Source organism: Molossus molossus, unplaced genomic scaffold, assembly GCF_014108415.1.
Source record: "Molossus molossus isolate mMolMol1 unplaced genomic scaffold, mMolMol1.p scaffold_m16_p_18, whole genome shotgun sequence".
Lineage (NCBI taxonomy): Eukaryota > Metazoa > Chordata > Mammalia > Chiroptera > Molossidae > Molossus > Molossus molossus.
In genome coordinates, this window is record NW_023425353.1 from 15,684,242 (window position 1) to 15,703,384 (window position 19,143).

General features: G+C 48.1%; 1 protein-coding gene across 5 annotated transcripts in view; it reads right to left on the minus strand.

The window, feature by feature from the left end:
• Positions 1-17,531, minus strand: part of FLNB (filamin B) — a 134,588-nt gene extending 117,057 nt beyond the window's left edge. For all 5 annotated transcript variants that reach the window (XM_036266425.1, XM_036266423.1, XM_036266422.1 and 2 more), the window contains exon 1: positions 17,080-17,531. In XM_036266425.1, the coding sequence (XP_036122318.1) occupies positions 17,080-17,371 (292 nt within the window). In that variant the 5' untranslated portion in view covers positions 17,372-17,531. The remainder of the gene's footprint in view (positions 1-17,079) is intronic.
• Between the last annotated feature and the right edge of the window lie 1,612 nt (positions 17,532-19,143).

Consider the following 19,143-nt stretch of genomic DNA (forward strand, 5'->3'; position numbering starts at 1 on the left):
CTCTCTCTCTCTCCCTCCCACTCTATCTGAACAAAATATCAAAAAATGTCCTCAGGTGAGGATAAAAAAATAATAACAATAATAATAATAATAATAATTCACCCTAATACTGGTGTCTCCTCCTCCCCTGTCCCATCACTGTCTTTCTCTCCTACTTCCCGAGATTACGTCCCCCAAAAAAGGCACCTCCACTTGGGTGCAGGTGCTTGTGGCCAGCCCACTCTCAGAACACAAACTAATCAGAGTTCTAGTTTATTCATTTTTATTGCTCTGAATTCCCTTTTTATTGACACAAATTATTTTTAATGGATATGACTTTTTTATGATGGAGTGTTTTAAGAAATCAAGTTTTTATGTGATATTTGACAACAAGGAAATTAAATGATAGAACACAAAACTACAGTCTATACATACGTAAATAGAGAAATGAAAGGTAGTATCGACAATTCCTTTGTTATGCAAATTACCCATTTGGATGCCCAAAAATGTAGAGTTGACCCTTGAACAATGCAGGATTTAGGGGTACTGACTCCCAATATTAACTCTGCATATAACTTTTAACTCCCCTAAAACTTAAGTTGTCCCCCAGTATCCACAGGGCACTGGTTCCAGAACCCCCAGAGGATACCCAAACGCACAGACGCTCAAGTCCCCGATATAAAATGGCAGAGACCAATGCATACAGTCGGCCCCTCACACCTGTTAAAGACTCCCAATCACGGATAGAAATGGTACCTGTAGTTACTGGGAAAAAACTGTGTATAAGTGGACCTGCGAAGTTCAAACCTGTGTGTTCAAGAGTTAACTGTATTACTGCTAATGAGGAAAAAAATAATTGACATCAGTAGTATTCCTACCGTGTATCAGCATAGAGGGGGTCATGTGAAAGGAGGGGTAGGAGTGCCACAGGGCTCCAGGGGCAAGCAGAGGGTGTGGGCTGGGGAGGTAGAGGGACGGAGGAAGAAGTTTCAGAATAAGACACACACCTTCCTCATCACACTCCTGCTTCGCAAGAGCATCTATCCCCCTTTCCAATACCACCCCGTACAAGAGGCCCTCCCAGCATCCTTCCTCAGAGTCCTGGGCAGAGCCTGAATCCACCTCCCCAACAGGACCTCTGGGCCTCCAGTGAGCTGACTACTCCCAGCTCCGGAGAAGACTGCACTGGGCTGAGGGTAATCCATCCCCCTTGCCAGGTGCTTGTTCAAAAATGCCATGTGATCCCGTTTGGGCCAATGAGACATGAGAGGTCTGTTGGCAGCTTCTGGGCAAGTTGTTCTTGGCTCATAAGGAATCGCAAAGAACAATCTCTCAACCTTGCAGTAACCCTCTGCTATGGGACACCACAGGGAATCAGCCTTAGGACTGATGAAACCAAGAGAGCAGAGACCGAAGAACCCGGGTCCTTGATGACAAAACTGATTCCAGAAACCCACGGCCACTCTCTGTGCTTGCTGACATGAGCCAGTAATTTCCTTGTAGGTGAGCCAGTCTGGGCCCCGCTCCTCGCAGCTGAGAGGACTCTGCTGCCCCCATCCCGAGGGCTCTCTCCTCTTGCTATCCATTTCACTCTGACTCCACCCACACGCAGCTTCAGAGGGAGTCGTAGCACCACTTGTCCCAAGCCCCACGTTTCTTCTGAATGACCTGATACCAATCAGCATAATCAAACCAAACCCCAAATCTGACATCCCCCTTCACTTCACTCACTACCAGCCGAGAGTAGTAAACACCTGACCCCTCAATCAGAAAGTGTGAGATTACCTGTTAGCACTTCCTGAATACTTCTCGTGGGGCAAGGACTTTATAAAGTTTAGCTCATTAAAGCTTCACACCCACTCTTTCAGGTAGAAACTATGATTATCAACAGTTTACAGGAGAGTGCTGAGGCCCCAGAGAAATCATGTAACGCAACCCTAGGTCACCTAGTAAATCCCCGTGCAAACCCAGAGCTGCCTGACTTCCAAGTCCTCGCTCTCAACCACAACCTCCCTCCTTCCAGAAGCCCTTGGGAAGCAGGTGGTGCCCTCAGCTAGCAGATGCACAGAAAAGTCAGACTCAGCCTCATACCCACTACCTCAAAGAACACCACTCATTCCTGGAGATTAGCCTGGGGCACTTCAGAGATCCAATCTTGAGGTATATCTTGCTTTGCAGAAACTACAGGACATACTAATCTCTCACATCGATATTTCTTTCTCTCTCTCTCTCCCTCCCTTCCTTCCACTGTATCTAAAAAAAAAAAAAAATCAATGGAAAAATATCCTCAGATGAAGATTAACAAAAAAATAAAATGTCAAAACAAAAAAAGTCCATCAGGCCATTTTGATGACAGAATTGACATGGACTCCAAAAGAGCTCAAAACTCAAATCAGGCTTTAGGGAAATAGGGTTGGTTACCAATATGTAAAGGGTTAAGACAGATCATTATCTTAACACCATGAGAACAACAATAATACAACTTTAATATACTTAGTGTCTCCAGAATCATTCTGGACCAAAATAGGTTTATTGTTCACTTGGAAAAAAAAAACGCAAATTAAAAACAAAAAACATTTTCTAAACAACCCCTACAACATAAGACAGAACTGAGTTCTGTGGTTTTCTTACTGAAACCTCTGGGGCCTGCCCTGCTTCTCACTGACATTCAATCTACTCCTATGACTCCCATTAGACCATGGGATCCCCCAGGTCAGTGACCCAGTCCCAACCCCCTCTATCCTCCTAGCTGCTGCCACAGCTCCTGGCACAGCCCCTGGCAGTGCTCACAGACAATGCATTACTACTCTTCCCAAGTCTTCCTCAATCCTTCTGAGTAGGTCCAGGAGAAAGACTCAGTGTGATGCTAGGTTACTCTCAATACCTCTCTATCTCTGGCTAATTTTATTTTCTTTTTTTTGTCCCCCACTCCCTTTTTTTTTTAATTAATCCTCACCCGAGGATATTTTTCCATTTTTGTTCTGATAGATTGGGAAGGAGAGAGGGAGAGAGAAACATTAATGTGAGAGAGACACATCAACTGGTTGCCTCCCGCACAACCCCAACTAGGGCCAGGGACAAACCATAACTGAGGTGCGTGCCCTTGATCAGAATTGAACCCGTGACTCGCTGGTCCACAGGCCAACGCTCTAACCACTAAGCCAAATCGGCCACGGCTCCCCCCTTTTTTATTGAATTTATTGGGGTGACATTGGTTAACAAAAGTGTATAGGTTTCAGGTATACAATTCTATAATACATTATCTATATATTGTACTGTGTGTTGCCACCTCAAGTCAGGTCTCCTTCCATCACCAAGAATCCCCCCATACCCTCTTCTACCTTCTCCCACCCCCCACCCCCCTCTGGCTAATTTTCCTTTTTAACCAAAACAGTAGGCTTCTCGCTGAGAACAGGCAACAGCACTAGCTGGGATTTAATAACACTATTTTGGGTTTATTTATGGTTACCTTCAATTTACCTAGTGACACAGCTTTTCCATTATAATAGTGACACAAAGTCTCCTTTTCAAATACATTTGTTTTAAAACTGAGTCAACTGGCCTTGGCCAGCGTGGCTCAGTTAGCTGAGTGTCAGGCCATGACCGAAAGGTTGTAGGTTTAATTCCCGGTCAGGGCACATGCCCAGGTTTTGGTCTCAATCCCTGGTCAGGGACATATGGGAGACAACCGGAGTGATGTTTCTTTCTCTCGAGAAGCAACCAGAGCGATGTTTCTCTCTCTCTCTCTCTCTCTCTCTCTCTCTCTCTCTCTCTCTCTCTCTCTCTCCCTTCCTCCCTCCAAAATAATAAATAGCCCTGGCCAGTTTGGCTCAGCGGTTGGAGCATTGGCCTATGGACCAGATAGTCCCAGGTTCGGTTCCCACTAGGGGTACATACCAAAAACAAACAAACAAACAAAAACCCCAAAGAATAAATAAATAAAATTCAGTCAACTGAAGGGAGAAAATAATAAGCGAAATGAAATAGAGACAGCCATGGGATTATAGCAAAAACGATGACAGTGGTTCCTTTCCGAATGACTAAAGTTTGGGAAACACAGACCTAGGCAGTTCTCCCATTTAACAGATGGGAAACAGGCTGAGAGAGGGAGGTAGGGCCTCTCCAAGGCGCCAGTGATGGCAGAAGCAGCCCAGGACTGCGATCCTGTGCCTGGACCCGCCCTCTGCCTGGGACCCACCATCTCACCAAATCCAGCTTACTCTGGGTGGGTCACAGGACCAGACCCGGTCTCCGGAAGCAAAGCAGCTTTACACCTGCTGATCGTATTGATAACGCCTAACTGATGGTCAACTTTCATAGCAGGCAAAACAAAAGCTATTGTGCAAGTGTGTAAATGTCTGCCCTGTCACATGGAAACAGCACCCAGGGAAGCTAAACATGAGTATACGCATTAGTCACTCACTCAAGGAAAACCCGCACAGATTCTACTTTGGGGAATGTACTGTGTGTTCCCTGCCCCCAGGAGAGACAACCTAAAAATTGGCACTCCCCCAAAAGCTGCAGTATGAGAAATGTGGCCCAACCAAGGGGACAGCAGCCAGCTTGTCTTCAAGAGGCAACTGAGGGAAGACACATACAGATCCCTCCGGCCCAGCAGGGCTAGGGCATGTGTACCCCTGAAAAGAACTGAGAATGATGCACCCCTCCTGTCTCAGGAGCCACAGACTGTGCTGTTGCCAGCCTCCTCCAGTCACCCAGGCCCAGCAACCTTGACGCTGTTTGTACAGGGTGTGACCCTAGGAGTCCAGTTTCCAAGCACTACTGTAAAAATATTATCACCAGCTCTGGGACAGGAGGTTGCACAGTGCCGGGTTTAAGACCACACCCAGGTCAGCAAAAATCCTGGCAGGTGGTACAGGCAGCCCCACCAGGACGATCCCAACTGTCAAAGGGCCAGATCAGAAGGGAGAGAAAGCAGCTCCCTGGGCCAAGGCAGGAACAAGCCAGTGGCGACAAGTGGGAGTGGTGGGAGCAGCTGTCCCCCTTGTTCCAGGTTGAAAGTACACAGGGAGTCAGCACAGCCTCGGCTCCAGCATGGCTGCTCCCTCTGCAGCCTCCTGGATTAAGCTCGGAAAAGGCGCAGTGGGAGGCACGGGCCGCAGTAATAATGCTGATGCTATCATCACACAGCAACAGCCATTCACTGAGCACTTCCTATGACCAGGCATGGTGCTGAGGGCTCAAGACGCACATTCTCTACCCCTTGGAACTCAGTAAGGCAGAGCATTTCATTATTACTTGTTGCACATGGAACACGGGCTCCTAAGGGGTGACACAGCCGGCTGGGTCAGCCAGTGCACAAGGGTCAGCCCGTGCTTAAGGGTCAGAGCTGAGACTCAGACTCACAAGCAAGCACAGCCACTTCCATGAGAGCAAAACCAGGCAAGAAAGAAATGGGAGCGAAGAGCATTCTAAGAGATGAAAAGAGAAGATTAAATAAAGGAGGGGCAAAGGATCTAGTTTTTAAAAAACTAGATCTGCCCTGGCCAGTTTGGCTCAGGGGTTAGAGTGCCGGCCCATGGATCAAAAGGTCACAGGTTCAATTCCCTGATAAGGGCACCTACCTGGGTTTCGGGTTCGATCCGGTCCCTGGTTGGGGTCATGCAGGAGGCAACCAATCGATGTATCTCTCTCACATTGATGTTTCTTTTCCTCTCTCTCTCCCTCTCCTTCCCTTCCACTCTATCTAAAAATCAATGGAAAAATAACCTCAGGTGAGGATTAACACACACACACAAAATAGATCCATAAAAAATAGATCTATTAGTCAAAAAGGACTCTCTCTCTCCTTCTCCCCTCCCCCACCCCCTCCAAAAAAATAATAAAATTAATGAATTTTAAGAAACTCTGGAAAAAAAAAAAAAAAAAAGAGTTAGCACCTGTTTTCTATCCTTAAAGGAAAAATGGCCAGATGACCAGGAAATGCCACTGGCCCATGGTCCCTACCTGACAGCTACTTAAAAACCCAAGTCGATCCTTCTAAAACAGCCCATTAGGTATGATACCTTTGGCCAATTTCTGAGGGTGCTTCCACCCACCTCTTGCCTTCCAAAACAATTAGGTCACTTCTTCCTCTGGTCTGAGGGGGCCACCACAGGTCCAGAAATTAGGAGGAGGGGGAGTGAGGAAGGAAGGAGACAACCACATTCATGGGGCACTTACTGTCTGCCAACGGCTGGCCCAATGCTTTACAGGGATAGTAACATTTAATCTTCAAAGACACCAAGAGTGGGTACTATTATAGACTGGGACACTGAACCTCAGGGAGGTCAAACAACTTGCTCCAAGTCTCCCAGCTAGTAAGTGGAAGGATCTAACTAACCTGTACTCTTAAGCATTCTCAGTAAGTGATTCAATCTGTATCCAGAAGTGGTTTCATCTCCTTTGCCTCAAACAAGGTCAAGGCAAAATGAGTCCGTGGGCCTGGTGTCCTGAGGCTGTTGAGAAAATGATGTCTCCAAAAAACCAATACCATGAAGACCTTAGGACTGTACATAATTTTCAGACTGCTAAAAGTTCCCACGCAGACAAGGGTAAACCCAGCTGCCCAACTACATTATGTTAGGGGCATAGTTGAGACATATTTAAATTGCTAATGGAGCTGAGAAACTAAAAGAAAAATACATTTCTATGCTGGGCTAACCATTAGGCAAGTTCACAATAGTTACCAAACATAATAACTATTATTAAGAGACACTGGCAGTCCCAATAAAAGTTGGTCCCGAAAACTTTTAAGTCAGAAAGTGGCTGGAATACTCCCACTCCATGGTTCACCAGAACATATTTCTAGACCAAGGGAGACTTGCAAACCATAATGAGCCTCAGCTAAGACCTCCAATTTTAATGTTGGCCACAGCTCAGTAATAACTCAAGGATGAATCTTGTTACAACCATTAGTACAACCAAAATGATATCATAAAACGTTTCCAATCCACAGTCTTTTTCCTGAGAAAATGCATCTCCCTCTTCCCAGTCTGATCAAAAGTCAATTATAAGCAAAACGCCCTAAAGTAGAAAGAGATTTGTCAAGAGTCTTCACAGGTGATGTGTTTTTAATTTGTATTTCTTCATGTTCTTACAATTATTTTTACAAGAAACTACAAATGCAACTTTTTAATGTCAAAAAAACTTATTAGAAGTGAATTTAGAAGACATGTGGAACTGATGGCTTTCCTTTGGGGATTAAAATCTCAGACAAGGCACCAACAATGAACGCAGACATTAGGCTGGGAAAGCAGGAGGAGGGTAGGTGCAGAGAGGAGGGGGTCAATGGGGGGAGAAAAAGGGGACATCTGTAATACTTTCAATAATTAAAATATATATATATATATATATATATATATATATATATATATATATGTCACACAAAATAACTCTGAAAAAAAATCTCAGACAAGGGTATGAGTAATAAATAGTAATAAAAAGCCTGCCACATACTCACTAGCTGATCTGGGCATGCCTCAGTATCCTTGTCTGTATAACGGGGATTAAGACAATGACTACATCTCAGGGTTGCAATGAGGTTTCACTTAGTTATTATTGAAAAGCAATTATCATAATGCCTGGTACTGGTAGATGCCCAATATACATTCACTATTAGTAACAAAACTATTACTATGATTACAGTGAGTCTCAGTGGCTTCTTTTTGTATTCATTTTCTGGGCTTCACATGGCAACTTGGAAAAAGCCTGGTTCTCTAATAGTTGAGGCAAATCATAGATGTTCAGAGAATGGCTGTAAAGTACTGTGTTCTTTAACTTCAGCATCATTGTTCCAAAAACGAGTTGTTTTACTGGGTCTCCAGACCCAGTTGTTCAATACACTTAATTCCCATTTCACTATAGGCTGCAGAGGACCACTACTTTGCATTTTCTGAAAGCAAATATATTACAAATAAGTCAATGTACCAGATTTATTATTCAACCCATGTAGACTAGAGACTGTTTATTTAATAAATTATTTATTACAGTCCTACTAAGTGCCAAGCTCAGAGCCACAGAGGTGAACAGTCATGATCCAGGGGGAGACCAATGCATCTCAGTGAGCTATGGGATGGCATTGGCAGGTGGGGTGCCCAGGAGAGGGCCTCATGCCTTCCAACCTCAGGTGTGACTCCCCATGGATCACAAACAACAGTGCCAAGAAAAACAAAAACAGGAGAGGCAATTATGGTAAGAGATACAGGCCCTGCAGGAAGTGTAACCTGACACCTGGATCATTTCCTATAAAGGACTCGACCAGACCACAGAGGCATTCCCCGGGGTGAGCCAGCTAGCCTCTCTTACCGGAGATAAGGAATTCGACAAGCCTCTGCCCAGGTGCTTGCAAGCCAAGATCCACCACCAAGGCTCCTCTCTCAGAATTCTTTCTAGGTTCTGCCTGAGTGGCTGGAAGCTCAGTGAGGGGACCCTTGTCCCTCAAGCAGCACATCCGTGATCTTACGTCCGCCTCTTCTGATAAGGAATCTTAGAAACAGAACCCAAACTCTGTTCAATTAACAGAACCTCAAAGTCACATAGGCCTTTCGGGGTCTGAGCCCAAGGCCTCCTCGGGGTGATTTGCACAAGCGGTGCAGGACCAGCGTGGTAAGAACGTGATTGTTTTCTTGGGAGAGCACGGGGAGATGGGGGAGTCTGACCTTGGCCACGGAGAATCCTTTCATACCCCAGCCTCCACGGGAGGCCCGCCTCTGCGGGGTCACAGGCAGCATGTGGCCGAAAGTAACAGCATTCCTATCTGTCAGAAGGCAAGCTGACTGCTGCTTGCCTTTTTTAATCTTAACATCTGAATTTATGGGCCGCAGCGCATTTACATAGTCCCTGGCCACAAATCCCCACCCATTTCCCTATAGCTCAAAAGCCAAAATTCCACATAGCGTTCCAAATAATTCCAACCTCTTTGGTTGCCTTTATATCTGAACGGAAATTCCAGAAAAGTTGTCTAGCGTGGCAAAAGCTGACCAGCCTTATGAAAATACCCAGAAAGGTGACCCATTTAGTCAAAAGAGCTTTCAGATCTCCATGAGAAAAGGAATTCACGCCAGCATAAAGGGCCTTCAGAAAGGGAGAACAGGAGTGTTGTGTTAACGCCCCAGACCTTTCAACAAGCCAGCCCTGCGATTGCTGGGGCCTGGGGAGCTGAGCACTGAACAGCCCTCTCTCAGGACTGCCGCAGAAGCCCTTGGGGACCCAGTTCAGCTCCGGAGCACGCGGCTCAGGAAGCGGTGCCCAGCAGGGGCCTGCCCAGAGGCTCCGTGAAGATGAGCGGCTCGCGGCCTGGCATTGGAGTGGGGGCCGGTAGACTGATACAGCCCGAGTGCCAGCCAGAAAAGGAAGGTTCTGCTCACCAGCAAACACCACCGAACACTCTCCACTGGTTAACATTAAAAGGTAGTGAAGGAGGGGATGTGGGGTGAGGTCATTTCGGACAGAGCACAGCGGGGCCAATGGCAGCTGTCACCAAGGATCTCCAGCATAGCTGGATCACAACAAACCCCTCCAGGTCCCCAAGTGGTATGTTGTGAACCTCACAGGGCTGCAGCCAGAAGAACTCCGGGGGCACCGCCTCCTCACCTCAGGCTTCCAGGCCTCGTGAAGAAAACCCTGCCTGGCTCCCCAAAGCTGCCTTTAGCTGGTCCCCACTGTCCAGACCTGCGTGAAACCACTGCCCCTGGGAACCAAATACAGGCAGGGAAAGAACCAGAGAGATGTCTCCAGAACAGGAGAGAAGGCCCCATTACAGTTCTCAGGTGCTGGAAAAGGTAAGGCAAATGGGCCAAAAAAAGTTCTGTTTTATAGTAGGAAAGTTCACATTACTCAAATGAGTCAAGTTTCAAGCAAAATAAAAACAAACAGAACTAAAGCAGTATAAAGTCTCACACTTCAATATATCTATTTTACTTTACAAGTGAGGAATCCAACCAACTTTGACAATGAAACGTACTTTACGGCTTGATGCAGGCAAGCATCGTGCCAGGCATGTGAAGTGAGGCAGATCTGAGCCTCGGTATTCTCATCTGTAAAATAATAGATATAAAGCCACTCACTTTGCAGGGTTCATAATGAGAATTAGAACGAATAAAGGTAAGGCACCCAGGACAATGTGTGACAGGCAGCAGGGATGGGAAAGTGCTGGATATTATGTTAGTGGGTGGGTGTGCACATCCGGTACCCAAATGGCATCAACAGTGGGGTCTGGTACCAAAAACAGCCAAGGAATATGCAGGAGGAAGACAGTGTCCTCCTTGCCAAGCTGTCTACCTGAGCCAGGTTTTGATGGGGGAAGGGAGGAAGTCAGATGATCTGTCAAAATAATTCAGTCTTCTGGCCAGTCTTGACTAAGTGAAAAACCAAACTGCTTCTTTGCTTATAGTTAGTACAAGAAACTCTTGACCAGGGACATTCTACTGCACAAGGACTGGTCAAAAGGGGATCAGGGAAAACAAATGAGCCTTGGTAAATTATGTAACTAGACAATGAGCCATAGTAAAATGTCATCAAATTGTTTTCATAACTGAAGTTTGCAGAAGAAATGACAACCATGTATTTATAACTTATCAAATGGATACATTTAAGGCAACTGCTGTAAGGCTTTTAGAAGAAAGGCAGCAACTTCATATAGAGCTCAGTGTTTTTCTTGGAAAAAAAATCATGAGGCTAAGTGGGCATGATTAAAAGGCCCAATAGTCCCATCCTTTATAAATGTAGACCTACCCTCACCTACTGTTTTATCACTTTAGTCATAAAGAGAACCACTTGGTTTTCTAATTATTTTCCCCAAGAAACTCTCTCTCTAAACATGCACTCCATTTCCCGAGAAAAGTGAGCTAGGCACCTTGAAAATACAAGGCCACTCCCCAAGCCCCAGAAGAAGAAAGTGCTATTGTTTATTATACAATAAGCTGAGCCAATTTGGTGGTTATTGAGCATGTTTAATAAATAACAAGATTTACAACAGTAATGTAAGATGGCTTCTCTGCAATGAAAGGCAATGTTAATGGTTAGAACAGCAGATAGCTCACATTCAGAATGAAATGGCTTGTTCCATTGGATTTATTTATTTCTTTATTTATTTGGTTCAACTTATTGGAGGAGGGTTTATAATTATAGATCCAACTTTCCAACTGAAGGTGAAACTAAATGCAGAATAGCAATACTGGGGAAGACAAGGGAAAAATGTAGAAATGTAGAAGCACCTGCCCTTAGGGCCTCCACGCAGGGTACATGCACTCCAAGGCACACCAGATAATCCATTAGAGCCCAGGAAAAGCCAGATTTTACATCTGGATTTGTCATCTAAAAAGAAACTAAGCTTACTAATGTTTCATTTATAGCCTGGTCATGGTGTAGGTACAAGAGCTTACAAATATACACATATGAGGAAGGGGCACATTCAGAAATTTTTACTGAAAGAAATGAACGAAGCAAGAGTTAGCTGATCGGTTTCAGCTGGGTCCACCTGCCCTCCCCCAAGGAAGATGCTCTGATGGCAGCCTTCACAGCCCGGGGAGGCCCTTCGTGAGTCAGCCCCTGCCTGCCTGCCTGCCTCTCCACCTGACCCACTCAGCTACTCCTGTGCTCACCTGGCTGATTGTTCACCTACCTAAGTTGAGTCAGGCTTAAGGTCTCAGTTTAACTAGTCCTTCCTTCAAGGAGCCCTCCAGCCTGAGGCAAAGTGCTCTCCTCATCCCAATCGGTACAGCGTGGAGAACTCAGCCTTCACCCGGACCTAGTGAATCAGACCTCCAGTTTTAACAAAGTCTCCAGGTGCTTTGTATGTGCCTACAAGTTTGAGAAGGACACACTCCCTGGTTACGTGTCTCTCCTCATGCTGAGCAACGTGTGACACAAGCCAGGAGCATGACTCTCACCATTCCCGTGGCCTCAGCAGTCTGTCTTCCATATATTTGTTGAATACAGAAAGGAAGAAAAAAAGGACCATGGGAAGCATCTTCATCAAAGGTTCTAAGCCGAAGGGAAGGGAACAGCTACACACCAGGTGACAGAGCAGTGGTAGGACTGGCCAGGGAACAGAGAGAAGACAAGATAAAGTCCTGGACTTTGGTTCAAAAGCAAAATATTATTGATGATGTAATTTAACCTAATCAAATATAATACACTCACAACCTTAAGATAGGAACCATTCTCCTCCATTTTACAGATGGGGAAACAGGCTCAGAAAGGTTAAGGCAGTGGACCAGAGTTGCACAGCCGTTAGGGGGCAGAGAGGGGATTAGAATTCTGGCAGTCTAGCTCTGGGCCCATACCCTGAAGTCGGCTGTATCTAGTATGTGCTGACCTGGAGGCCAATTACAGATCAAGCAGGATGGCGGCACCTCTGACCATGGAGCCACTGCGGGCAGGGCCGACAGGCTCAGCCCGAGCGTCCGCTGCCCGAGGAGCAAGGCAGCCATCCTTACTAACCTCAGAGCACAGAACCGGGACCCTGGGCAGGGAGGGGGGACTGCTGCAAGACATGAGTTGGCTCCAAATCAAAGGCCTCCTTCAGCACAGACTCTCCAAGAATGAAGGCGGCTGCCGACTGGCATGCTGGCTCCACCATCGCTGAGGAGCTCCGCAGAGGCCCAGCTGCCATCTGGAAGTGATTTGGCCCAGAGATTCCTGAGCGGGGTGGGAGGTTGGAATGACCAGCCACCCGGAGCTCCCGTCCAGCTCTCAGAAACAAAGCTGGTGTGAATGGGCCCAGAGGCAGCCATAACATAACCAGGGGTCGTCCCCTTCCAAGAAGGGGGCACCCTCTGGGCAGTCCATAACCCTATCAGAGCAAACGGTATTAACACTGGAGCCAACCAAGCTGGTCTCCCCGTGCAGCACGGATGCTGTGTCCTTTCAGTGTGCACACCCTCCAGCGTGCCTTTTGAGAGTATTACTGGACAGCACCTGACTTATTTAACAAACACTCACGTAGCACTTACTATGTGCCACAAACTGCTCTGAACACCTTTTACAGTGTTAACGTGTTTAATTTTTATCAGAGGTAGGTACTGTCCCCATTTCAGTGATAAGAAAACCAAGGCACAGAGGTATCTTAATAGCTACTTAGTAGCAAGTGGGATTTGAACAAAGAATCATTGCTCTTAACAAGAGCCACGGGGGACACTAACGTGTTACTTTTCACATGGCTCCAAACTTGTTCATTCTGACAAAGCATGCTATTGTGCTCCTTACTTTGTAAGCACTCTCTGGGTCTGAACCGTATTGCCTAAAAGACACACTGGCATTTCCTAGATAGTTCAGAAAAGAGTAGACTTTAGGAATAGCTATACGCCACTTTGCTGGGAGTGGGGCACAAGGAAGGAAAAGGGGCTAAGGGGCACGGTGACCCACCACCCTGGAAATACTGCCCAGTGACCCAAGGTCTTGGAAACACACACCCCGCCTGCTCAGGGGTGCTGGCCTGGCACAGACACTTTAAGTAAACATTAGGGTCAGACCACATCCTCTGAAAAGGAAAAAAAATTCTTTTTTTCTGAAGGTTCAATCCATAACACACCGCCCAAACTTCTAGGCAACCTTGATTGTCATTCCTGGGCTGGGAGACCCCTTTTTCTCCCAGTTGGCTGGGCTGCCCAACGTCAGAAAGGTTTTTGGAAAAACAAGTAAATCAAACTGCCAGCTCTGGCAGACGACTAGAATGAAATATGCTGAGGCCTCACTATGAACTACCCAGGATATAACAAGAACTGAAGAAAATCTTTAACTTTTGGATGGAGACTAGGATGGGCCCACCTTGCCATGAATTGCAAATGTGAATAAACAGCCAGGGCTATCTTTCAGTGAATTCTAAGCAGAAAAGTCACAGTCCTCCTGTGGCTTTTGACCTTTCCTCATGGCAGAGCTGGGTGCCTGGACACATCTCTGACGACTGCCACAAGGTATGCTGTTGATAGTTATCCAAAGCATATGAAACCCTGTATTTATTCAAAGATACTTTCCTAGATTATGGAGTAAAATACCATCCAATGTGTAGCAGAAAAAGCCCTCACTCCTACCCCACCCCCAAAAAACACAGTGAAAAGAGGGCACCCATTCCCTAAACAAATTCACCTGTACACAAGATGAAAGACGCAGTCTGATACTGCTCACCTCCAGACGTGACACTGATCTCATGGATCCCTCATCACAGTTCAGAGGATTAATCCTGTCACTCACCTAAGGCCTTGAGATCCCAGCTTTGTTCAAGGCCAGAGGCGCTAAGGATGGGTGTCCAGCCACTACCTACACATCTCAGATTTACAAACAGTGTCACAAGGGCTCTCTGGTCAGAGGATGGGCTATTTTACTCATTTCTAACAACAGAAGGCAGGTCAGTGAAGGCTCAGTTCAACAACTGGGCAGACCTGGGTTCCAGTGACCATTTACTTAGCAGGTGACCATGGCAAGTTGCTTCACTTCTGTTTCCTCATCTTTAAATAGAGATAATAATACTAACACAAATCACAGTATAACAGCAACCATCTCCTAGGCATTGGTCAGGACTGAGGCAAGCCTTAAGCCTCCCGGTGACTTGCTGAAGCAGATCATTATATAGACAAGGAAACCACTTGAGAATTCAAAGTGGTGATCAATGGGGTGATCATTGGAACACACCTAACATGCCCCCAACTGGAGCTACTGTTAGTTCAGCACAACAGCAACCAGCGTAGGCAGTAAATACTGGAGCGTAGGCAGTAAATACTGGAGCTCGATGTGACTTTTTTCTGAAGGGTTATTACCCTGAACAGGCCCAGGAGCAAAAGGAAGAGGCCTCAGGCATTACCCCCTCAGGAATCCTGGCACTTGACACTCTCTTGGTCTCCAGAGGCTGGAAAACCTGTTTGCTTCTAGATCTTTCTGGGAGAGCAAGTAGGCAGCCAATGCCAGGAATCATAAACGTGGTCACACCCTTTAACCCAGGAATGCTACTTTGGGGAGTATGATCCAACAAATAATTTAAAAGGAGAAAATAAAATAAAACAATGTCACTTGTGGTGGGAAGAGGTCCACAGCGAGAAGCTGCCCACAGCCCATGGGCCCACAGCTAGGGAGGGGAGGCTGGGCCTGGAATGTCAGGACAACGGAAGGCTGTGGCCTGGGTGGGCTCACGAATGAAAATCACGAGGGTCAAGGAGGAAACTATAAGGGACCAGGCAAAGTCTAGAATAAGACCCCAAGTTCGGGCATTGATGGGAAGCCACACTGGAAGCAGCTGCAACCTCTGTAAACAGTTGGTAAGTCAGGCAGTCCAGGATTTTCTGGTGCTGTGGTTTGGGTTTTTCATTTGTTTTGTTTTGTTTTTTTAAAGAGATTTCATGTCATGTTTGGATACTCCTGGTTTACTTTAAGTTTCTTTGTTCAGTTAATTAAATAAATACACATTTTTAAAACAAAGAACGAGGGCTCCAAGTTGAGATTGGGGATTGGGGGCCAGGCCTTGAGATTCCTCAAAGGGGAAGCTGGTTTTTGAAAAGGAAAATATTCCAGGAGAATACAGAGGTTCTCTCCCCCAGTTATAGACCACGGGCCCCAAAAGAAAAACAAGAGCATGCCACAAAGCTTCCCTCTACAGAGAAGCCACCCTTCATGGGGAGCCTGACTGGGCGGTGGCAGCTGGGCCCAGGAAACAGCCCTACCTGCCAGGACAGGTGTGGGGGAAGGAGAGGGGGTGGAGGAGGAGACTCAGCCTAGAGGGAACCCCTTTGCTGGAGAAAGTCCCAGCAGCCACACCCACCATCCTTTCTTCCTGTCATTGGGGTCACAATAAGGCCTGGTTTCCTCAGTAAGAGACCCAGACCCGGGCCTGGGCCAGCACCTCTCCCGCAAGATATTCACCTGGCAGAACATACACATATGATATAAGAGCACACACACTCTCTGCACACCCACGCTGTGCACACCCACACAAACACACACTCTCTCCCTCTTTTCACGCATATGTTCCCCATACACACATGCTGTGTGACAGCCCACCCCCTCAGGAGCCTGTGACCCTCCTGGAAGCCCTCCACGAGCCCAGGTACTAGTGGGGAGACCTCACCCTCATTCTTCCTCCCCAGCTCAGGGGGTGAGAAACCCAACACCACCTCACTCCTTCCAATCAGGAAGACCCCAGTGTGAGGAGGATGGGGAGAGGAAAGCAAAGTCTCCTTTAATTGTCGCCCACTTCCTTCAATTCTCAGCTGGACCCTCACTACTCCCATGGCGTGGGCAAGTGATTTAACACTCTGGACCCTCTTGTCTGCAAGTGAGTCTAAGACACTCCAACTTGCGGGATGTGTTAAGGACTGAGATAACGAGAAGGCTGTTGGCACACAGCGCTCACTAGTTTGGGGTCAAGGCAGCAGTCCCCATTACCACCGTCTCTAAGTTTTAACTTCACCGTCGAGAGCGGGCTCATCCTGCGGCGCCTGGCCAGAGCCAAGCTGGGAGTGGACAGAGCGAGGGCGACACACCCCCGAGAGGCTCCTCTTCCCACCTCCAGGCCCACACCCATTCTGAACAGCGGCGGAGCGTACCTGGTCCCGGTCTCCGCCTGGGTGGGGAGGCCCCAGGCTCAGAGAACCGTCCCTCCCCAGGTCTCCTCCCCTGGCCTCTGAGCCAACGCCCATTTGCCGCGGCAGAGCGCACCAGCCTGGGCGCAGCGGGGCGAGCGTTCCGGGGGACAGCGGACTAGGGCCTCACCCGTGGGGCCGGCGGGCCAGAGGTGTCCAGTCCCCAGCTCCGGCAGGGACACCCCAGGTGCAGAGAAATGCCACAGCCCCACCGCTCCCCTGCGGCCCCAACCCAAGTCCTTAACCCACAGCTCTCCAGAGACGCACTGCCGGAACGCACGCCGGGGAGCACTGCGGACAGCTATCACACGAGGTCGCAGCCCAGGGGGTGGCACCATGATGGGGGCCTAGGTCCCGTGTCCCCACAACCCCGGGGACAACGTCCCCCGGCCGCCGCGCGGACACCCAGCCCGCGGCTGCAGGGCGTAGTGGGGACGCGCAGCAGGGAGCCCCGGTCTTCCTCAGGGGCGCACGCGCAGGGAAGGAGGATGGTACACCCGCCGGCGCCTGGCGGGGCCAGGGCACTCACCGATGGACACAAGCTTGATGCTCTCGCGGTCTAGGAACTCGAGCGCCACGGACACGTTCTCGAGCTGCATCTGGCGGAAGGTGGGCCGCTGGTGGTACTTGCGGTACATGCGCTTCTGGCTGAGCACCTCGAGCAGCGCGATGAGCCGTAGCCCGTCGCTCAGGTCGGTCTGTAGGTTCCCGATGCGTTTATTCACGCATTTTAGGTGCTCGTTGCACCAACGCGTGAACGTGTTCTGTTGGATCTTCTTCCACGGCGCGTCCTCCGCCAGGTCTTTCTCGGTTACCGGCATCCTGGCGGCAGGGAGAGCGCAATGCGCAGCGAGCTGCCGGGGACTAGCGTCAGAAGGCCCAAGGACCGAGGCAGCGAGAACCAAAGCGGAGGGGCAGTGGGACTCGAACTCACTGCTACTGGAGCCGCGGCCGGGGCTGCTCTGTGGCCGCCTGCCCTTGGCCGCGCGAGGCGTCTGGCCCCGCGCCTGCGCACTGAGCCGACCCGCCCCGAAGCCCCGCCCCGTCCCAACCCTCTAGCGGGAGTTCCCCGGCCACGGTCGCCCCCTGCTGCCCAAAGTGGGCACTGCGTCCCGTGGCCTCGGAGGCGTCCTGGAACCCAGTGCTCTGTGCTCACAGCCTCCGGGAAAGGAAGCTAGGAGGTAGACATCCGGCTACTTAAGAAGAAAGTCACCATTCCCGTAGGAGAGGATCACCCGGTCCGGGAGTGAGGGGACGTGCAGAAGTAGGGAGCTGGAGAGAATGGGCGGGTCCGGAGGGATGAGTCATGGAAGAGGGACCTTCATCTATAGGTTTTTTATTGAGTTTCTGCTGTGTGCCAGTGAGTTCTTCACTGTAGAACACGGTGAAGGAAACAGATATTTACTATTCATATCAATTAAACTCATATGAATTGCATATTATTATTCATAGCATTTATCGAGTGCCTGCTGTATGCCAGGCCCTCATAGCACCCGCAAACCAACAGCAAACAAGACAAACATTCCTTAACCTTTAGGTTCCATAGTCTAATTGAAGGGAAACTTACAAATCTACAGTCACAAACAACTTAGTAGTAGTAATAAAAATGAACAGTATTTACGTGTATTATATCAGTTTCCTAATGCTACTGTAGCAAATTACCAAAACTTTGTCTTTAAAAATCACACATGTATTATCTTGCAATTCTGTAGCTTAGATGTCCCTCCCAGGTCTCACTGAGCTAAAATCAAGGTATTGGCAGGATGCATTCTTTTCTGGAGGCTCTAGGGAAGAATCCATTTCCTTGCCTTTCCCAACTTCTAGAAGCTTCCTGCATTCCTTGGCTGTGGCCTCTTCCTCCATTCTTCAAAGCCAGCAACGTCAAGCTGAGTCTTTCTCACGCTGTCATCTCTCTGGTTCTCCATAGTACATCTTTCTCTAAGTCTCTTAAGGACCCTTGTGATTACATTGGGCCTAGTTGGTTAATCCAGAACTCTTTTTTCTTTTTTTTTTTTTGGTACGTTCCCCTACCGGGAACCGAACCCGGGACTCTCTGGTCTACAGACCCATGCTCCAACTGCTGAGCCAAACAGGCCAGGGCTAATCCAGACTATTTTAAAATCAGTGACTAGCAATCTTAATCCCATCTGCAACCTTTATTCCCCTTTGCCATGTAAGGTAATATTTACAGGTTCTGGAAAATAATGGGGACCTACCAACACCATGTATTGAGCACCAACTCTGTACTTATCCAGGTTATGTGCTAGGTGCTGGGATGCAGTGGAGACCCAGGCAAGAGTTCTGCTGTCAAGAGCTGAGTAATTTATAAGAGTAATAACTGGCATTTCTTCAGTACCTGCTCTGCTCCTTGCCCAACAAGAGCTGTGCAAAGCAGTTTCTTTGCTATTGGCCCCATTTAACAAGAGTTAACTGAGGTAAAGCAACTAACTAGCTCAAGGCACACAGCACAAACAGGACTGGAATTCAGGTCTGTAAGAGAAGCACAGAATGCCCCCTGCTCAAGAAGGGACACTTAACCCAGGTTTGGGAGAGGGGAGTCAGGACAGGCAGGCTTCCTGCGGGAAGAGGAGTT